We start from the raw sequence: 18,553 nt of genomic DNA, 5'->3' as shown, positions 1-18,553 counted from the left end.
TGGAGGTAAGAGGAAACAGCTTGCGATCACTGACAAGTTATTTGCCCTCACGGAGTTTCAGCAAATACACCCATAAAGTGGAGGTTAAAATATCTCTTCCTTATAGCTGTGCTGTGGGTTAAGATAACATACCAAAAGGTCTTGAAGCACAGTACGCTCTCCAGAAAAGGTAATTATTATCACATTATTTATTTTTGACAACTCCACAAGGTTAAGGAAACTGAAGCTCAGTACAGCTTGCAGGGTTGTTTTTTTTTTTTAAGTAAACTCAGCTACCAACCTGTAGAACTAGACCCATAATCCAAGTTTTTGGACTCTAATTTTAGTTCTCTTCATGAAACCTCAATATCCCAAATTAACAGTTGATACAAGGAATCTTAAGAATTATTAAAATCTTAAAGGGATATTTTCATACACTACTCATGTTTTCAATGACGTCCAAAACTATATACATTTCATTGGTAAGTGATCACATCTCTAAATTGTGTCTTAAAGTTGCAAGAAGAAAAGCACACAAAGATTTGTGTCCAAAACATGTTCATAAGTCATTGTTTATAATAGTACAAAGTTGAAAACAGGCTAAATGTAATACATGTATTCAATAAACTTTGGTACAAATAATAATGTTTTTATTTATTAAAAAATTTCTCAGTGCCAGGTGCTGTTAAAGGGGTATAAATGTATCAAAGCATTCAGAGAGGTAAGTACTATTATTATCTCCCCTTAACAAATGAGGAGGGACTTCCCTGGTCAGTAGTTAAGACTCCGGGCTTCCACTGCAGGGGGCCCGGGTTCGATCCCTGGTCAGGGAACTAAGGTCCTGCATGCTGCACGGTGAGACCGAAAAAACAAAACAAAACAAAAAATCAAATGAGGAAACTGAGGAACAGAGAAGCTTAGTACCTTGCATGAGGTCAAACATCAAGTAGGAGAGCCAGGAATTGACCTGATGTGTCTTTCTCAAGAGTCCGTGTCCTATTCACCAATCTGTTTTAGTGACAGTATAGTCCATGGATCCACCCCATATTTACTGATGGTAGAATATTGTACAGCCATAAAAAAACATGTTTTCAGTAAGTATTAAGTTACATGCGGACATGCTTACATTAAAACATTAAGAGAAATCAACTATACCTCAATTTTTTAAAAAAGGAAACATAAGATGTAGAAGAAAAAAAATAAGGGAAAAAAACAGCATGCAAAATTGCACACATTATTTCAGTCCTAGAATGTGTGTGTGTGTGTGTGTGTGTGTGTAAAACCAAAATCTAAATCTAAATAGTACCTTTCCCCAGATGATGGGTTATGGGTAATTTGGTTTCCTCCTTTATACTTTTCTAGATATTCTGAACTTTTGTTATGAGACATAACTGCTGTGATTATCAGAAAATTTAGTTTAAAAATATTTACTGCTGCTGAAAAAAATACCAGAATTTCCAAGAACAGGATTTCATTTCCCTTCACAGTTAAATAATGAAAGTGTTAAGTGGGAAAGATTTGCAAGAAAAACAATTACCCCAAGGACTGGGAACAGAGGAAGGACGTTCAGACTAGAAAGGGAAGTGTCTAAGAGAGAGGGTTTCATAGGACATTTATACTGAATGAACTCAGCACCCTGGAACCTGTTCTTGGTCGATGTCACCTACTTTTGAGTGCTGTCAGCTGCTCAGAGGCTGTCTTCTGACAGTAGTCATTTGGATTCGCTCCAGACTGAAATAGTGTGGATTGAGAATCTGATGCCTTTAGAAGAGAAAACATAGAAGATCTGTCATCTGAACAGGTATAATTTCTAGAGTGGACGATTTCAAACGTGCAGTGGGAAAGCAGCAAAGAGAGCTTTCTTTTTGGCAGTAACCCTACTGTTTTGCTTTGTGGCAGTCCCTTCTGGGCAGGGCCTATCAGCAGTACCAGATGAGCCCAGCGTAGGCCCACCTTGAGGTGGTATCTTCCCAGGGACCTGCACGAGCCAGTCATATCACTCAAAGGCTGCAGCTCAAGATAAAACCACTTGGCCCCAAACACCATACAGTGCATGCCTTTGCCTGCTGCCTTTTTTTTCTTTTATTTATTTACTTATTCATTTTTGGCTGCCTGGGGTCTTCGTTGCTGCATGTGGGTTTTCTCCAGTTGCGGAGAGCGGGGGCTACTCGTTGTTGCGGTGCGCACGGGCTCTAGGCGTGGGGCTTCAGTAGTGGCGCAAGAGATTTGTTGCTCCGCGGCACGTGGGATCTTCCCTGACCAGGTCTCGAACCCGTGTCCCCTGCATTGGCAGGGGGATTCTTAACCACTGTGCCACCAGGGAAGCCCCTTCCTGCTTTCTTAAGAAAGTTAAGGTTAAGCTGGTGAGCCAGACCCGTAACAAGACTTTGGAATTTCTCTGCATAGAGACTAGATCAGGATTTTTTTTAAGTTGGAAACTAATTTGAGTTCACTTCAGAATTCCTTATTTGGTGCACAAGTCTGGCTATTCAACAGATTTCAGCTTTGCAAGTGAGTTCGAGTTGATTTCTTCCCTTGGAAACTGCTAGCTGGTGGTGGTCAACAGAAGTCTCAACATAGACATAGGCGAGGAAGGTTCTTGCTGAGACTCACCCCAAGAAAACCCCAAAGGAGCACCCTGAGAACTGATTTCAGGATGAAGCTGCAAGGGCGAAGAAGTGCTTTTAACACCAACAAATGCTGCCCTTTGACCAACAAATGCAGGAGGAGTCTTCTTCCAAATACTGCAGCCCCTGAGGTGAGAATCTGGCTCCTAAGAGGGCAACTTCCTCTCCTGCTGCTGTGCTCAAGTCTGCAGAGACCCACGGTGAGTTACCACGGAGGAGGTGATCTCTTTATGATCAGGGCTCCAATGGAGCATTCTCCTGGTGCAACCTTTAGATGACCTTTAGTCCCTTGGGATGTAATTTCACTTAGACATTTTAACTAACGTGTAATGCTGGCAAAAAGTGTTGAAAACGATTATTTAAAATTGTGGAGTTCTTTACAGTTTACAGATTTGGCATCACAGAAGCTAGAGGCATAGCATTTTTTTCTTGATTCTCCATAAAATTTAAGTAAAACATTGCTTCTGTAGGACAAATAATGCAAAATCAACCAAGTCTATTTGGCTTTATCCTGTATCATACGGATCAACTCAAAAGAGGTATTATAAAATTCTCTATAATGAAAAATAACCTAATGTTAAGAGAAAACAGTTTCAGTGGGCCCAGACTCTTGCATCTTCCCATACATAGAAAAGCACTAAATTCCTTAATTTTAATGTCTGGTTTTCTTTAATTAACAGTAATCTTTTGATGTTCCGAGTACCTGCCCTTTGTTACAAAACTCCTATATATCCTAGCTCCCCCCTCGCCTCCTTAGAGCGGTTCTCTCGGGGTTACTTGAGATGCCATCTCCCGGGCTTGAAGTCCTAAAAATTCCCACTGAATAAAACATAACTCTCAACTTTAAAAAAAAAAAAAAGAAGACAGAATACCCATTTGATATCTAGTAATAGATTAAAGTTTTGGAGTTTACAAGGTTTGATAGAAGATATTTTTTATTTTGTTTTGGCTTAAATAGATTCTGTAGAACTATTTGCAAATCTGCTCTAAAGAATTATCGGTTAAGATCATTTAAGCAGTCTTAAAATTTTGTTCCAGTTTACACACAACTAGATGACGTCTCACCATAAATAACATAGTAAAAATACAAAATGGTATGCTTTTGAGTTCCAGCTACAACACTGTTGACATTCACTGGATGGAATTTTATCTCTTAATGTGTTCCTTAGTAAGTACTGCTTATTAGGAAAGTATCATTTCTTTGCCCAGAAGGAAACACCTTGAAATTTAGATAACTGAAAAATATGGCTCTCAATTATGGACGGATGATACTTAATGAACTTGTCTTCAAATCTCTAACTGTAATTTAATATGCACTGGGTATCAATAAGTAATATTCCGTTGGCTACCCATGAGAAAATGTCTTTTTCCCACTCCTGATTTCTAAGAAGAAGGACTTTACCAGGAACCCCACTGACCTCTGTCCAACCCTCTCCTCACATCGCTCCCCTGGAGGTGGACAGACATTACTTGACTGGTAACGTCAGGAAGAATAACTGGATATGCGGTAACGTCAGGAAGAATAACTGGATATGCTGTGTTTGCTCTTCTTCCTCCTGGGAATTAACCCAATGGCAAAAGGCATGAGTTCTGTGTTCCTCCCATGGCAAGAATCTCACCTGGACAGGTTGCAATCCAATACTGCCTGCAGCTAAGTGGGCAAGTCAGCTCATTTTGGAGTTTACCCTTAACAAGCCCACCAGCCATCAGACCTAAAGATGGGTGCTCCAACATGTTCTCATTCAGTAGTAAAAATTATATTTTAGCCTTCGTACTTCAAGTCCTGAGCAGAGGAGAGGGTTGTCATTTACTGGGGGCCCCCTTGGAGAACCCGGCATTACTCATCACTTAAGTCTTTTCTTAACTCAAAGCCAAAGGCTTAATATAGGTTTTAGGTATTCATAAAAGAGGTATTACTTATAACACCTGTGTGAGAATGTGAAGTGGCTAGGAGAGGAAACATAGTATAATTAAACTTTGATTATTTTTTTCTTCAAAATACTCAATATGCAAAAAGACTTTTCACTGATACAAAAAGGGTCACTTCCTCCGTGGGGAGATGAGGTTTTTTTGTGCTTTCAGTAATATTTGTCAAACCAAATTCAACATCTAGCATGGGTCACAGATACAGGAAGGACTGGATCAGTGTAATGGTTACGAGCGAAACTTACTTCAGCAAATACTGATTTTGAGCAGACAACTCGGTCTTATACAGTGTAGCAAATCTGCTACCACACCGTAAAAATTTAAAAAACAGAAACCTCCATTAAATAGAGTCGGGAGACCAGAAAGGGGAGCTCTCATGCCCTGCGGCATAGCAGGGTCTAACAGGAAGAAGAAAGACACCTCTTCTTTCCTGGCAAGGGCTGGGCGAATGTAAAGCCATGAACTCTCTGTTTACTATACCCTCCCATCTTCCTTTTCTTCTCTACGAAAGCATTCTTCTTCCCTTGCCCTGTAAGGACTTGTACATGGCGCACCGCAGTCGCAGAACCTGAATTGCAACTCTCTGCTGACCCTGAATAGACCTATCTTTGCTGGAGAAATACCTGGCACGCTATTTACTTCAGGTCAACAAGATTCACCATCGAATCTGAAAAATTAAAATCAAGATTTTTCTTTCCTTATAGCTCGCAGTTAAAATTGACTTTGACTTGGCACTGAGTTCCTTTGATGATCAGTACCAAGGCTGCAGCCAACAAGTCATGGAGGACCTGATTCAAGGGGATTACTTTACGAAAGAAATAGAATCTCATAGGAATTACCACAGGGTCTGGCAACGTGCACACTTAACCTGGTTGAGACAAGGAAAAGCTCTCCCTGAGAACATGACTGTTACACATGCTGTGGCCATCTTGATTTATTCGTCGAACGACAGTGTTCGTTCAGACTTCTCCAGAGCCATGGCCAGTGCTGCTGGGCCTCCCCAGCAATATAAACATTCATTCCATTTCAAATATCTACACTACTACCTGACCACGGCAATCCAGCTGCTGAGGAAAGAGATTGTCACAAGGAATGACTCTCTGTGTTATGAGGTGCACCATGAGGTGAAGGGCGTTTACTTGGAAGCCCCCATGGGTGCCACCATTCGCTTTGGCCAATTCCTCTCCACCTCTTTCCTGAGAGAAGAGGCACAGAAGTTTGGGGACCAAACTCTATTTACCATATTGACCTGCCTGGGGGCACCTGTACAAGACTTCTCTCTCAAAAAGGAGGTCCTGGTCCCTCCGTATGAGCTGTTTGAAGTTGTAAATACGAGCTACCACCCAAGAGGAAATTGGTTGCAATTGCAGTCAACTGGGACCCAGAGTGCGTATAACTGTCAGCTGCTAAAAGGTATTGTTATTGATCCAAATTGAATCCACTCTTACCAGGATTGCAGGCCACCATTTACTTTTTAATCTTTTCAAAGAAATATTTATTTATTTATTTTAATTTTTTTTCTTTTTTTAATTTTTGTTGGAGTATAGTTGATTTACAATGTTGTGTTAGTTTCAGGTGTACAGCAAAGTGAATCAGTTGTACATATACATAGATCCACTCTTTTTTAGATTCTTTTCCCATAGAGGTCACTAGAGAGTATTGAGTAGAGAGTTCCCTGTGCTATATAGTAGGTCCTTATTAGTTATCTATTTTATATATAGTAGGTGTATACATCAATCCCAATCTCCCAATTTATCCCTCCTCCCATTTTCCCTCCTGGTAACCATAAATGTGTTTTCTACATCCCTATTCTTTTATAAAAGTTGTTTTTCTGAGTGAGCTTGGGGGAAAAAGGCCAAAAACATGGATATTGGCCTTCAGTAATGGTGGAATTGGCAGATTAGAGAAAACTCACCTTGTTTCTTGGTTTCTCCTCTCTTCTTTCTCCTCAACTACCTGTAGGAAAATGTGCTTTGCAATGGCCCAGATACACAGGGCATTCTAGACAGAGAGAGTAAATATCTCTACTGGAAAAGGTAGTGCATAAAACATAACATTTTACCTTCTCCCTCAAGCTCATTTTTTGTCATGGTCATTTCATGAAAAAGAAGTGCTAAAAATAAAGCAGGAGGTGTGATTTACTCATCCACTCCTATCTTTTCATCGTCTTCTCTGTTCCAGGAACTGAGATAGGAGGGCCCAGGCGATACAAAATGAAAAAAGCAAAATTACTATCCTAGGAGGATTTTTAGTCTAATGAGAAGCGGAAATATGAACAAATGTCTACACACAAAAGCACTAAGTATACACCAGATGTTTAAGCAATGGTTATGGTTGCTCGGTGAAGGAAGACGCTCGTTCTCTCTGGGGAAAGTGAGAAGCCTTCACAATAGGAGACCACTTGGGACTTGAAGTAGGAATGGGGGTTTTCAGTGAAAAAAGAGAGAAAAAGTCATTTCAAGCAGAAAAAGCATATACTGAATCACAGAGATTTCAAACAGCCTGGTATCTTCAGGGAAATTTTGAAATTCTGCATGGCTGGAATGTAGGGTGTGTAGGACAGAGGAAGAGGCCAAGAGTAGAAAGGAAGTAGGACACTGATAGGGGCTGGAGAGTTCTGACGGGGCCAGATTGTTTAAAAAAAACTCTTGTATTCCATGCCAAGGACTTTCAAACTCCATGCTGTAAGTAGTGAGAAACCATTAGAAGTCTGTAAGGAATGGAGTATCAATCAGATCAGTATTGTAGCAAGAGCCTTGATGATATTGTGAAAAATGAACCAAAGCAGGAGAAATTAGAGTTATCACAATAAAAATACGTGTTAGTCTCTTTTTAGAAAAACATGTGGCTGATCCCATTTTATCTTTGTATGTTGTCAGCCACAGTCGTTTGACGGAGCAAATGCTGTGCAAATTCGGTAGCAAATGCCGTACCCTGTTTGATTCAGAAAGAGGAAGACTGTCCTTATCCACATGTGCATTCATTTACACTCAAAGTCAACTGCAACCCAGCTAGAGGGTCTACCTTTGAAATATTCCCGAATCTTCCTCTACTCCATCATCACTGCTGCTGTTAATCATTCAGCCTGTCAGCGTTTTTCAACACATCAGGGCTGCAGTGTTGCAAATGTCCTCAAACTGGCATCCACACTGAGGTCAAGGTCCTGCTCACTCTGGCCTATCTGTAAGGCCAGAGACAGTCATTTCCATTAACTGATAAGTAACACTCTGCTTATTCCAACATCCTGGAGCAGTATTAGATTGATGCAAACATGAACAACGGGAGAAGGGAGGTGGCATGTTTTTCTTATCTGAGAGTCCTTCACTGGGAGGGAGTAAGGTCAGTGGTCTCCCCAGCCCTGTTTTTCTAGATGGCTGCTGCTGCCCACTTGACTTCTGACCAATCACCTGGACTAACCATTAACCTCAGCCTGGGGAATTCACAGAATCTAATTTCTCATGAAACTGGAATCCTCTCAGGAAACTGTTTCTTCTCCTTTCGATTTTTTCACCAGCAGAAGCCACAAACTACTCTATGTCCCCAAAAGTCCCTATGAGCCAGTGACTTATGTTTCCTCTCCGGTTCCCTTTTAATCTGACAGACGCAATATGTGAAAAACAACATGAAGCCGTTTAAAATGGGTCAGCCAGGGACACTGCAGTTCTCCCGATGAAGAGACAGTAGATGAAAGAGGAGAGCTTCCCCAGTCCTCCAATGCATTTCAAAATTGCTTCCATTAAGTTGTAACTGAAGTTCTCAAGTTCAAAGAGTTCCTAGGAATCTGTGGCCTTCAAAGAGTCAAAAGGTCAAATTGGTAGCATAACTCATTGACGGGAGTGAGTTGGCAAAAGAAAAATTGTTTAAGGCATTCTAAACTAATAGCTTTCTCTTCTAATTCTTCTCTCACCCCTCACATGACCTATACTTGTTACCATAGAAACATGTTTTCAGGCCCAGTGGAAGACTTAAAATATGTTATGTTAGTTATTTGTCCTTAACTGTTGCTTCTTTCAGCAACATAATCTGTGCCAAAAATCTGTAGACACACAAATACATGCTCTGTTCTGTATCATTGGAGTCACAAAGAAGAGGGGTTTATTTGCGAAAATGTTTCACATAATTAAAATTCTTAAGCATGCTTCTAGAAAAAAATGTAGTCAATTGTTTGTGGTCAGTGTGGTTTTACATGTTAATCTTGCCAGTTACTAGCAGTGAGAATACAGGCAAATGGCTTAGTCCCTCTGTGCCTCAGTTTCTTTATATGTAAATGGGAATAATTTTTAAAAATAAAACTTACCTTGTAAGATTCCGGTGAAGAGAAAATGAAGGAACGCATGCAAAAGCTCTTAGAACCGTATGTGACACATGTAAGTAAGTAATCAAAACCGTTTGGCTACTATTACTATTATAAGTCTTTATTTTATTAACTTACTGTTTCCTATTTTCTTTTACTCTGGGTTTCAGTTATCCCAAAGTAATTTTCCCAATCTGTGGCATCACACTTACCTTGAGGTAGCGTGTCTGTCTCAGACGAATGGATGAAAGAATGAGTAATTGGATGAATCTGGAGACCACAGGGCATGATGGGTAGAGCAGAGATGGTGGAACCAGTGAGAGCTGGGCATATGTTAGTAGCTCTGTGGCCTTGTGCAAATGACAACTCTGAGCCTGTTTCTTCATTTATAATATGGGGGCAATACTTGCCTGGAGGGAATGTTGTGATAGCACTTGTTACCCACCCTCTCAAACACAATTGAAAAATTCTGGGAAAGTACTTTGCACATGGAGCTGGGATAACAGTTTAATGGCACAAATGTCTACTTCAGTAATATTGACAGTTAGAATAGAAAGAAAGGAAGAGACAGAAGAAGCACATTTTTTTTTGGCCACGCCATGCGGCTTGCGGGGTCTTAGTTCCCCCACCAGGAATCGGACCCGGGACCCCTTCAGTGGAAGCACGGAGTCTTAACCACTGGACTGCCAGGGACGTCCCATAGACAATATTCTAAAAGAATAACTCTCATCACTCTAAATTTTGACGGAAGGAGGTTATAGGTAACATTTACCACCAAATAAGATTAACTCGATATACTGCATGTCACTTTTACCTTTTATTTTTTGCTTTTTTTCAAGAGATTGAATACGTATTTCTGAACAATCTAACTCACAGATTCAGACTTCATGAGATAAAAGGCATAATAAGTATGCATTTCTCCCCAGACTGTATACCTAAGGCAGAGGTGACCAAATTCAGGTTATAATACACCAATAAAATGGTATTTGTATAGAAATTTAGTTTACAAAAGGCTTTCACACACATTATCTGTTTAATTCTTACAACCACCTGTACTTTGGGCTATTGACCCCCCTATAATGATGTGAGCGCTGAGGATTAGAAAGGTTAAATGGTTTCTGTAAGATTATTCAAGCAGGTTATAAATAACAAAAGTGAGACCGTTTCCCATTTTTTCTGACAAAAAGTCCAGGACAATTTTCTCTGTAGGTCACTTTCAGGAGATTTATTTTGTCATTCAAAAATGTTATTGACAACCTAAAATTGGCTTCAATCTTCTGTGCTCTGACTATTGACATTATAAACACACTTCACATTCATATAAATATACAAATATGTTCACACAAATGTATATATAACAAGATAATAGTTGATCTTTTCACATGCATTTAACTAGTGTTTTTCATCTTAACCTATTTTATTACATTATTAAAGATTGATGGCCATGACCTACTGAACTGATGTCACAAACCATTAATGGAATCACAACCTCCAATTTGAAAAGTACTGTCCTAGGGACAGAGAGAATAAAAAGCATTGAATAGTCTAGAAGAAGAGTAAAGACAAATACAAAAGTAAAGTTAATGTGAGTTGTTCTGAAATGAGAAATTTTGTAGATTGTAATTAATTTAATTCACAGATTTTTTTCATTTATTCTTCTAAATATATTGTCTGCCTGTGTGAAAATAATAATAATAATAATGTGAGGTAGAAATGATAATGACCATATGAGAGGTAGAGAAAAAGTATCAAGAGAGTTAGGAAAGAAAAGTTACTTTAACCTGAGAAAATAAAATTAAAATAAGCTATTTTTAATATCCTAGTTATTATGAAGGGTGCTTAAGAGGTGGTTTTGAAGGATGAGTATGATTACCACATAGTAATGTCTCTATTTTTGTCTCTTACTTGAACATTAGCATAATCACAGTGAAGCAAAGTGAAGAGTAGTAGTGGTGATCATAGTATTTCCAAAAACCTGGAGGTGCTCTCATTTTACAGATGAGAAAACTGAGGCCCAGTGAAAGTAACAAAAATGATCACAGTCAAGCATCTAGGGGTAGAGCTTCAATACCAAAGCCAATCACACCCTCAAATCATAATCTTTCTCTGTTATATTGTTTCCTTGTCAATCAGTTGCTGACAACTCTTCAGTAGAATCTTATCCCACGAAGAAGTGAGAAAGGGTGGGGTTAGAGGTCCTTGTGATCTCTAGCCTCAATGAAGAGAAAACAAAACAGAAAATGCTTAAGAATCATTCTAAGGAGTGACCTGCTAAAGTGGTATTGATTGTTCCTAGGTCCCTGTGAGAATTCAGATAATACAATTTTAACACAAACTTTGACAAAAGCTTAGAAATAAGTATGCATTATTAATTTTTCTTATATAAGAAAAGTGGGGTTTTGAAAATTACTGTTGGTAATTTTCCAAATAGAAATTCCAGAAAACTCAAGGGATCTTATATATTATGTGGAAGCAATGGAAAAGTATTTCCCCATCATCTGATCATCCTATCAAACTATATGGTCATCAAACAATTGAGGCAATCATAGAGTTGAATGATTTTCTACCTCAAATGTCTTTTATATGCTAAATAATCAGCAAAGGCTGGTTGAAAAGGAGATTCCACTCTTTAGAGCATTTTTAAAATTTTACTTATTTATTTTATTTATTTAATTTTTGGCTGCATTGGGTCTTCGTTGCTGCACATGGGCCCTCTCTAGTTGTGGCGAGCGGGGGCTACTCCTCACCGCGGTGCACGGGCTTCTCATTGCAGTGGCTTCTTTTGTGACGGAGCACAGGCTCTAGGCACGCGGGCTCAGTAGTTGTGGCTCGCAGGCTCTAGAGCGCAGGCCCAGCAGCCGTGGCACACAGGCTTAGCCGCTCCACGGCACGTTGGATCTTCCTGGACCAGGGCTTGAACCCGTGTCCCCTGCATTGGCAGGCAGACTCCTAACCACTGCACCACCAGGGAAGCCCTAGACCATTTTTTTAAAGGTTTACATCTTCCTTCTCATTCTATATCCTTATCCCATTGTACTCCCAGTTAGTAGTTACACCTGACAATAATTTTTTATATTTCAGTGTTTCTTCCATCAGCCACATCTTAGTGGCTGCTAACCTTTCCCATGAAGAGTGTGTACGTGTAGGCAGTATACACACACACACACACACACACACACCAAACAGGACTGTGTGAATTGTTTTTGCTCGCCTTGTAATAAAAAATTTGATGAATGTACATGCAATATATGGAGAGATAATACAGTGGTTAAAAATACAGAGTTGAGCCAGACTGCCTAAGTTTGATGGCTGCCTACACTACTTACTAGACGCGTGATGTTTGACAAGTTTCTTCACATCTCTGTGTCACAGTTTTATCAACTAAAAAATGAGGATAAATGCCTCATAGTTTTTGTGTGGATTAAATGAGTTAATTTATAGCAAGTGCTTAAAATGATCCCAGCACAGAATAAGCCTTTAATCAATGTTCACTTTCATAATGGTGATACAGATGGTGATAATTAAGATGGGGATGATGGTAACGGTACTAATTCTGCTGCGGATGATGATAAAGATGGGAAATCCGGAGATGTCTACCCCCAACTTGCTGGGTACCCTGAGGTACACCTCGTAACCTCTTGGTACCTGTTTTATCATCTGCAGAATAAGCAAGCTGTCAGTTAGAGAATGTTTTCTTTAAGTGGCTATAGCTTCACACTATTTACAATAGCCAGGACATGGAAGCAACCTAAATGCCCATCGACAGAGGAACGGATAAAGAGGATGTGGCACATATATACAATGGAATATTACTCAGCCATAAAAAGGAACGAAATTGGGTCATTTGTAGAGACGTGGATGGACCTAGAGACTGTCAAACAGAGTGAAGTAAGTCAGAAAGAGAAAAACAAATATCATATATTAAAGCATATATGTGGAATCTAGAAAAGTGGTACAGATGAACTGGTTTGCAAGGCAGAAATACAGACACAGATGTAGAGAACAAACATATGGACACCAAGAGGGGAAAGTGGCGGGACGGGTGGGATGAACTGGGAGACTGGGATTGACATGTATACACTAATATGTATAAAATAGATAACTAATAAGAGCCTGCTGTATAAAAAATAAATTAATTAATTTTTTAAAAAGTGCTACCTTCAACTATTTTTGTTAGGAATTTTCTAAGTTTAAAAAGTGAACCAAAGGAGAAATGAGGTGGTTTTTTAAAAAAATCTCTGCTACCTAAAACATCTCTAACTCTTCTTATGTTTTTTTGTTTTCACAGCTTCCAGCAAAAAGTGCATCCCTATTCCCGTAGTTATTGCTTCTCTCTCATTTTTGACCTGTGTCATCATCTCTTCCAAAAGTAGAGCATAAAAAAAGGTTGTGGTTTTTGCCTTCCCTGTACCCTTTTGCTTTATTCCAGTCAGGGCACCCTGAATCCCCGTAGAGAATTATTCCGCCCAGCTATCAACTGATTCAGAGCTGGCTCAGTCCACTACCTATGGGTAGACCTGTAGGTATATTTCTTCTTCATGGATACAGAGATTCATGTTGGATAGAAATGACTCAGTCTGAGCCTGTGAGACATAATCAGGGTCCTTTATTGGGATTGGGGCTGGGTGTGGGGTGGGGGCCACTTTTTATTTTGAGTGGAGAATAGTGAAAGCAGAATATGAGTCTAGAATCGCTAGCAGCTATCTTGCCACTGAGAAGAGAGCCCCTGTCTTCCTGAGAACGGAGCTAACACAATGAAAGAAGAGCTGAGAAATGAAAAGAAAGTGAATCTTGGCGAGAGTCTATGTGCCCCTAAATCCAACTGTGCCTGAAACTGGATACCATGGGCTTTTTCATTACATAAATTATATTTTTGCTTCAATAATTTGAATTAAATTTTCTGTCTCAAACAATTGAAGGAGTGTTATGATGAATACAATGATTTTCCCTTATTTTTTAATTTAATGATCCTAAATATTAGGAACAAATCAGAGACTCTTGAGTTAGAAAGCAAAGGACAAATTCATCAAATGAGAAAGTGTTGAGCCCCAGAGGCATACTAAAGGTGTGAAATTTCTTTAGAGATTTTTTTTTCCCTGATGTCAAGCAATTTTGTTATTTTAAAAAAGTTTTTAGAGATTTTTATCAGCATTCAAGACCACACCAATGTAGAAACCCAAGAAACAAAAGGGAAAGTTAATGAAAGATGTTAGTGGAGTCTCATTCACTGCCAGTAATGGGGTGTTGCACACAGGTTTCTTCTAAAATATTACAAAAGTTAGAATTTAAACTCATATGTTAATTCACAGAGGACTTTATGGCAAATTAGATTTTAAGCCTTCATCACAAATTTAAGCACATTTGTTAGGAAAAGAAGTGTATGTATGTGGAGATAAAGGAGAAAAAAAAATCTAATTACCAAGGAAATATCAGAGATATATTGAGTCCCCATTATGTGCAAACAGTTAAAAAGAAGTATAAATCATCGAACTTCACAGCTGGGGATGTTCTCCGACTTTTCTTTCAGGTAGTAGACAAGATAAGTGGGGTGATGGGGGATTGCTAGGTCTCTAAAGACCCTACTAATTGGGCTAAATGGGGTGAAGATGAGAGCTAGTTCCATACCTTTGAATTCTGAAAGTCCAGGCTACTTAGCTCCTCTGAGATTTAGATAAGAAGCAAGCATTTTTTTAAAGAGAAAATAGGATTTAAATTTTTAAACGAAAAAATGTTTAGCGCTTCCCTGGTGGCGCAGTGGTTGAGAGTCCGCCTGCCGATGCAGGGAACACGGATTCGTGCCCTGGTCCGGGAAGATCCCACATGCCGCGGAGCGGCTGGGCCCGTGAGCCATGGCCGCTGAGCCTGCGCGTCCGGAGCCTGTGCTCCGCAGCGGAAGAGGTCACAACAGTGAGAGGCCCACGTACCGTCAAAAAAGAAAAAAAAAGTTTAAATGAGGAAAAATCTTAGGTATTCTCAGAAAGGAAAATTCCAATAGAGAACTAGAGTTAACTGCTTTTAAAGTAAGTAGTAAATTCCATACTTCTTAAAAAGAAAAAAGAAAGCTAGAGTTATTGTCTTTCTTATTCTTAACGAAGTTTCTATTAGGTATCATGTGAAATATGGCAATCTTTTTTTTAACTGGAGTGAAATCACTTTACAATGTTGTGTTAGTTTCTGCTGTACACTGAAGTGAATCAGCTATATGTATACATATATCCCCTCCCTCTTGGACCTCCCTCCCCACCCCATCCCACCCATCTAGATCATCACAGAGCACCGAGCTGAGCTCCCTGTGCTATACAGCAGGTTCCCGCTAGCTATCTATTTTACACATGGTAGCGTATATATGTCAATCCTAATCTCTCAATTCATCCTACTCTTCCCTTCCCTCCTGTGTCCACCCATCTGTTCTCTACATCTGTGCCTCTATTCCTGCCCTGCAAATAGGTTCATTTGTACCATTTTCTAGATTCCACATATATGCGTTAATGATACGATACTTGTTTTTCTCCGACTTACTTCACTCTATGACCAACTCTAGGTCCACCACATCTCTACAAATGACCCAATTTCGTTCCTTTTGATGGCTGAGTAATATTCCATTGTATATATGTACCACATCTTCTTTATCCATTCATCTGTTGATGAACACTTAGGTTGTTTCCACATCCTGGCTATTGTAAGTAGTGCTGCAATGAACATTGGGGTACATGTGTCTTTTTGAATTATGGTGTTCTCAGGGTATATGCCCAGTAGTGGGATTGCTGGGTCAGATGGTAATTCTATTTTTAGTTTTTTAAGGAAGCGCCATACTGTTCTGCCCAGTGGCTGTATCAATTTACATTCCCATCAACAGTGTAAGAGGGTTCCCTTTTATCCACACCCTCTCCAGCATTTATTGTTTGTAGGTTTTTGATGATGGCCATTCTGACCAGTGTGAGGTGATACCTCATTGTAGTTTTGATTTGCATTTCTCTAATAATTAGTGATGTTGAGCAACTTTTCATGTGCCTCTTGGCCATCTGTATGTCTTCTTTGGAGAAATGTCTATTTAGGTCTTCCACCCATTTTTTGATTGGGTTGTTTGTTTTTGAAATATGGCAATCTTGAGAGCATACCCTCATTTGCAGTTCATGAGAGCTCAAGACTTTTTGGTAGGCAAATGGATTTGTCTAACGTTTTTCCCCAATACAAGCACATCTCAGAAATCCTACTTCTATTACGGTCAAGTAACAAGCACTAGGTCTTTTTCTGTGTAAAATGTTAGAGCATTTCCATTTTTCAACGTCTATTATCTCCTAATCATAAGACTTCAGTAGGAGACAAAGAATAACTCATCTGTTCTGGTCTTATTCACATAGGCAAGAAAATGCTATTACTCCTCATTCATTATTCTTATTTACTTCTGGATAAATCATATCAAAAGTATTTAATGATGGCTTACGATAGGCAAGCCAATGAAGTGTACAGAAATTGCAAAATGCAAAATTGCAAAATTACAAAAATGCAAAAGTTTTGTTTCCTAGTCCTGAACCAGATTATTTAGTGATAGTGTATACATTTACCTGGAACTCGCACTGTAGGAACTAGAAATAGAATTACTAAGAATGGGAATTAGTTGAGGGTTATTTCAATTATGCTTTAAGATGAAATACAATGTTTAGAAACATCCTCAAATATAATACCATACTTGATTTTTTTGAACAATATATTCTTTTCAGTAACTGCCATTTCAAGCAGGGTTTCTTTGACTATTTATTTTTATTTGAATAAAGCAAAACTTGAGGAAAATAGTTTGCCAGGTGACTGTTCTTCAAACTCATGTCCCAACAGACCACATGTCTGGCATCCAAGGTCTTAGAAAGTACTATAAAAGCTCACAGGATTTGAATTGGTTTTCTGACAGAAATGAGCACTACTGTTGCACTCCTACTAGTCCTTGGCTTTCTTAAACACAGAAACCTTGGTTTCCATAGTTTTTATGGCTTTTTGGAGGATCGCTAAGATTGGTCTCATGGTTTTGACAATTTGCTCCATCTGATCTGCAGCTGGCTCGATGGTATCCTTGGCATTCTCAGTGTTTAGTGCATCCTGCAACTTTTTCAAGGTGTCTATTGTAGTGGCTTTGGATGGACCAGGACTTGGGCTTTTCTCAGATGTGGTATCATCTGATTGCTCTTTGGTGTCTTTTCTATAGACATCACTTAACTGAAGATTCATGATGGGATATTTCATCAAGAGTGAAAGAGAAGATTCCAAACTCTCAGGGATGTTACCATTATTCAGCACAGAGGCAATGACCGGTGTATGGACATTTTTGAACATTCCTTTGGCTGACTGTTGCAACTCCTTTACACTGCTACTCTTCTCAAGCATAGAGCACATAGCTGTTGCAATCTTGGAACATAAAGGTTCACATTGCATTCTGTCCTGCTTTGCCACCACTGCAGATTGCATCTCCTTAAAAGTTTTGAGCATCTGTTCAAAGACATCCTTAACATTACCATCTTCTTTCACAGACATTAAGAAGATCTGAGTGTTCATACTGCTGTTAAACAATTCAGTGAGTGCATTTGTGAAGGAAACAAGATCGTGCATGTGAAAGAGGAACGTTTTGGCAGCTTGAACAAGCCTCTCTTTATCCTTTTCTGACCCTGAAGACATTTCTTCAGCAGAAATGTTTCAGCACTGTAAAACAAGTAGTAATCCAAATGAAAACTAAAAGTATATTTGTCAACCATAAAGAGACTGAAAGTATAATCCAAACATGAGAATAACTCTTATCAAAGGTTGGAAAGCTATACAAGCTTCAAAACAGAAATGATCTTGTGCTTTAATAAAAAATAGTTAAAACAGAGTAGAATCGGGGGGTTTCATTAAATTTAAACCACATATCAAATATTGCATGGTAGATCCTGAATTAGATATGCTAACATATGGAATGACAGTATTCTCAGGTATTACCCTCAATACCCATCCAATCTAGTGAAAAAGATTGGATAAAACATTAAAAATTACATAGAGGGGCTCTGGTTTCAGTTAAGATAGAGCAAGCACACTCCATCCAATCATTCCCACTGATGACAACTAAAAATCACAGACAGAATATATAAACTATCAAGTAACTCTGAAAGGTGGATAACAGCAGACTGAGGAGGTAGAGAATGCAATATTCCAAAGAAGATCAAGGCCATCTAATACAAACTCCCAATGTCTGTCCTGTCCTTTATGTACTTTCATTAAAACTTGTCTTCTTCTGCAATAGAGAAAAATGTTAATGTCTCTAACCAATGTTCACAATCTTCTTTTGGTATTTCCTCTAGAATTCTGCTCTATCAATCATCTCCCCTTTTCTCTTGTGCTGTGAACTGAAGTCCTCCCAAAATTCATGTGTTGACACCCTGATTTCCAGTATGACTGTAATTGGAGGCAGGTCCTTTACGAGGTAATTAAAGTTAATGAAGTAATAAGGGCAGGGCTCTGGTACGATAGGATTAGTGTCCTTGTAAGAGGAGACACCAGAGAGCTCCCTCCCTCACTCTCTCCACCTTGTGAGGATGCAGCAAGAAGGTGACTGCCTGCAAATCAGGAAGAGAGCCCTCACCAAAAACTGAATGGGCTGGTACTTTGATCTTATATTTCCCAGACTCCAGAGCTGTGAGAAAATAAAACTTCTGCTGTCCAAGCCCCCAGTTTATGGTATTTTGTTACGACAGCCCAAGCTGAC

General features: G+C 39.2%; 2 protein-coding genes across 2 annotated transcripts; one reads left to right on the top strand and one right to left on the bottom strand.

The window, feature by feature from the left end:
• Window positions 1-903: 903 nt before the first annotated feature.
• On the top strand, window positions 904-13,739 carry ART4 (ADP-ribosyltransferase 4 (inactive) (Dombrock blood group)). The gene is made up of 4 exons (XM_089920348.1): window positions 904-2,806; window positions 4,899-4,910; window positions 5,237-5,945; window positions 13,115-13,739. Exons 1-4 carry the CDS (start codon window positions 2,636-2,638, stop codon window positions 13,204-13,206), a joined length of 984 nt encoding a protein of 327 aa, XP_089776474.1. The 5' UTR covers window positions 904-2,635; the 3' UTR covers window positions 13,207-13,739.
• Window positions 13,740-16,491: 2,752 nt separating this feature from the next.
• Window positions 16,492-18,218, bottom strand: C11H12orf60 (chromosome 11 C12orf60 homolog). The gene has a single exon (XM_022577654.3). The coding sequence runs from the start codon at window positions 17,488-17,490 to the stop codon at window positions 16,759-16,761; it is 732 nt and encodes a 243-aa protein (XP_022433362.1). The 5' UTR covers window positions 17,491-18,218; the 3' UTR covers window positions 16,492-16,758.
• Between the last annotated feature and the right edge of the window lie 335 nt (window positions 18,219-18,553).

This window comes from Delphinapterus leucas, chromosome 11 (genome assembly GCF_059928025.1).
Source record: "Delphinapterus leucas isolate spDelLeu-1000000601 "Yukka" chromosome 11, BTC_Dleu_Yukka2, whole genome shotgun sequence".
Taxonomy (NCBI): domain Eukaryota; kingdom Metazoa; phylum Chordata; class Mammalia; order Artiodactyla; family Monodontidae; genus Delphinapterus; species Delphinapterus leucas.
Note: the sequence above shows the minus strand (reverse complement) of the source record. Positions and strands in the feature narration are given on the sequence as shown.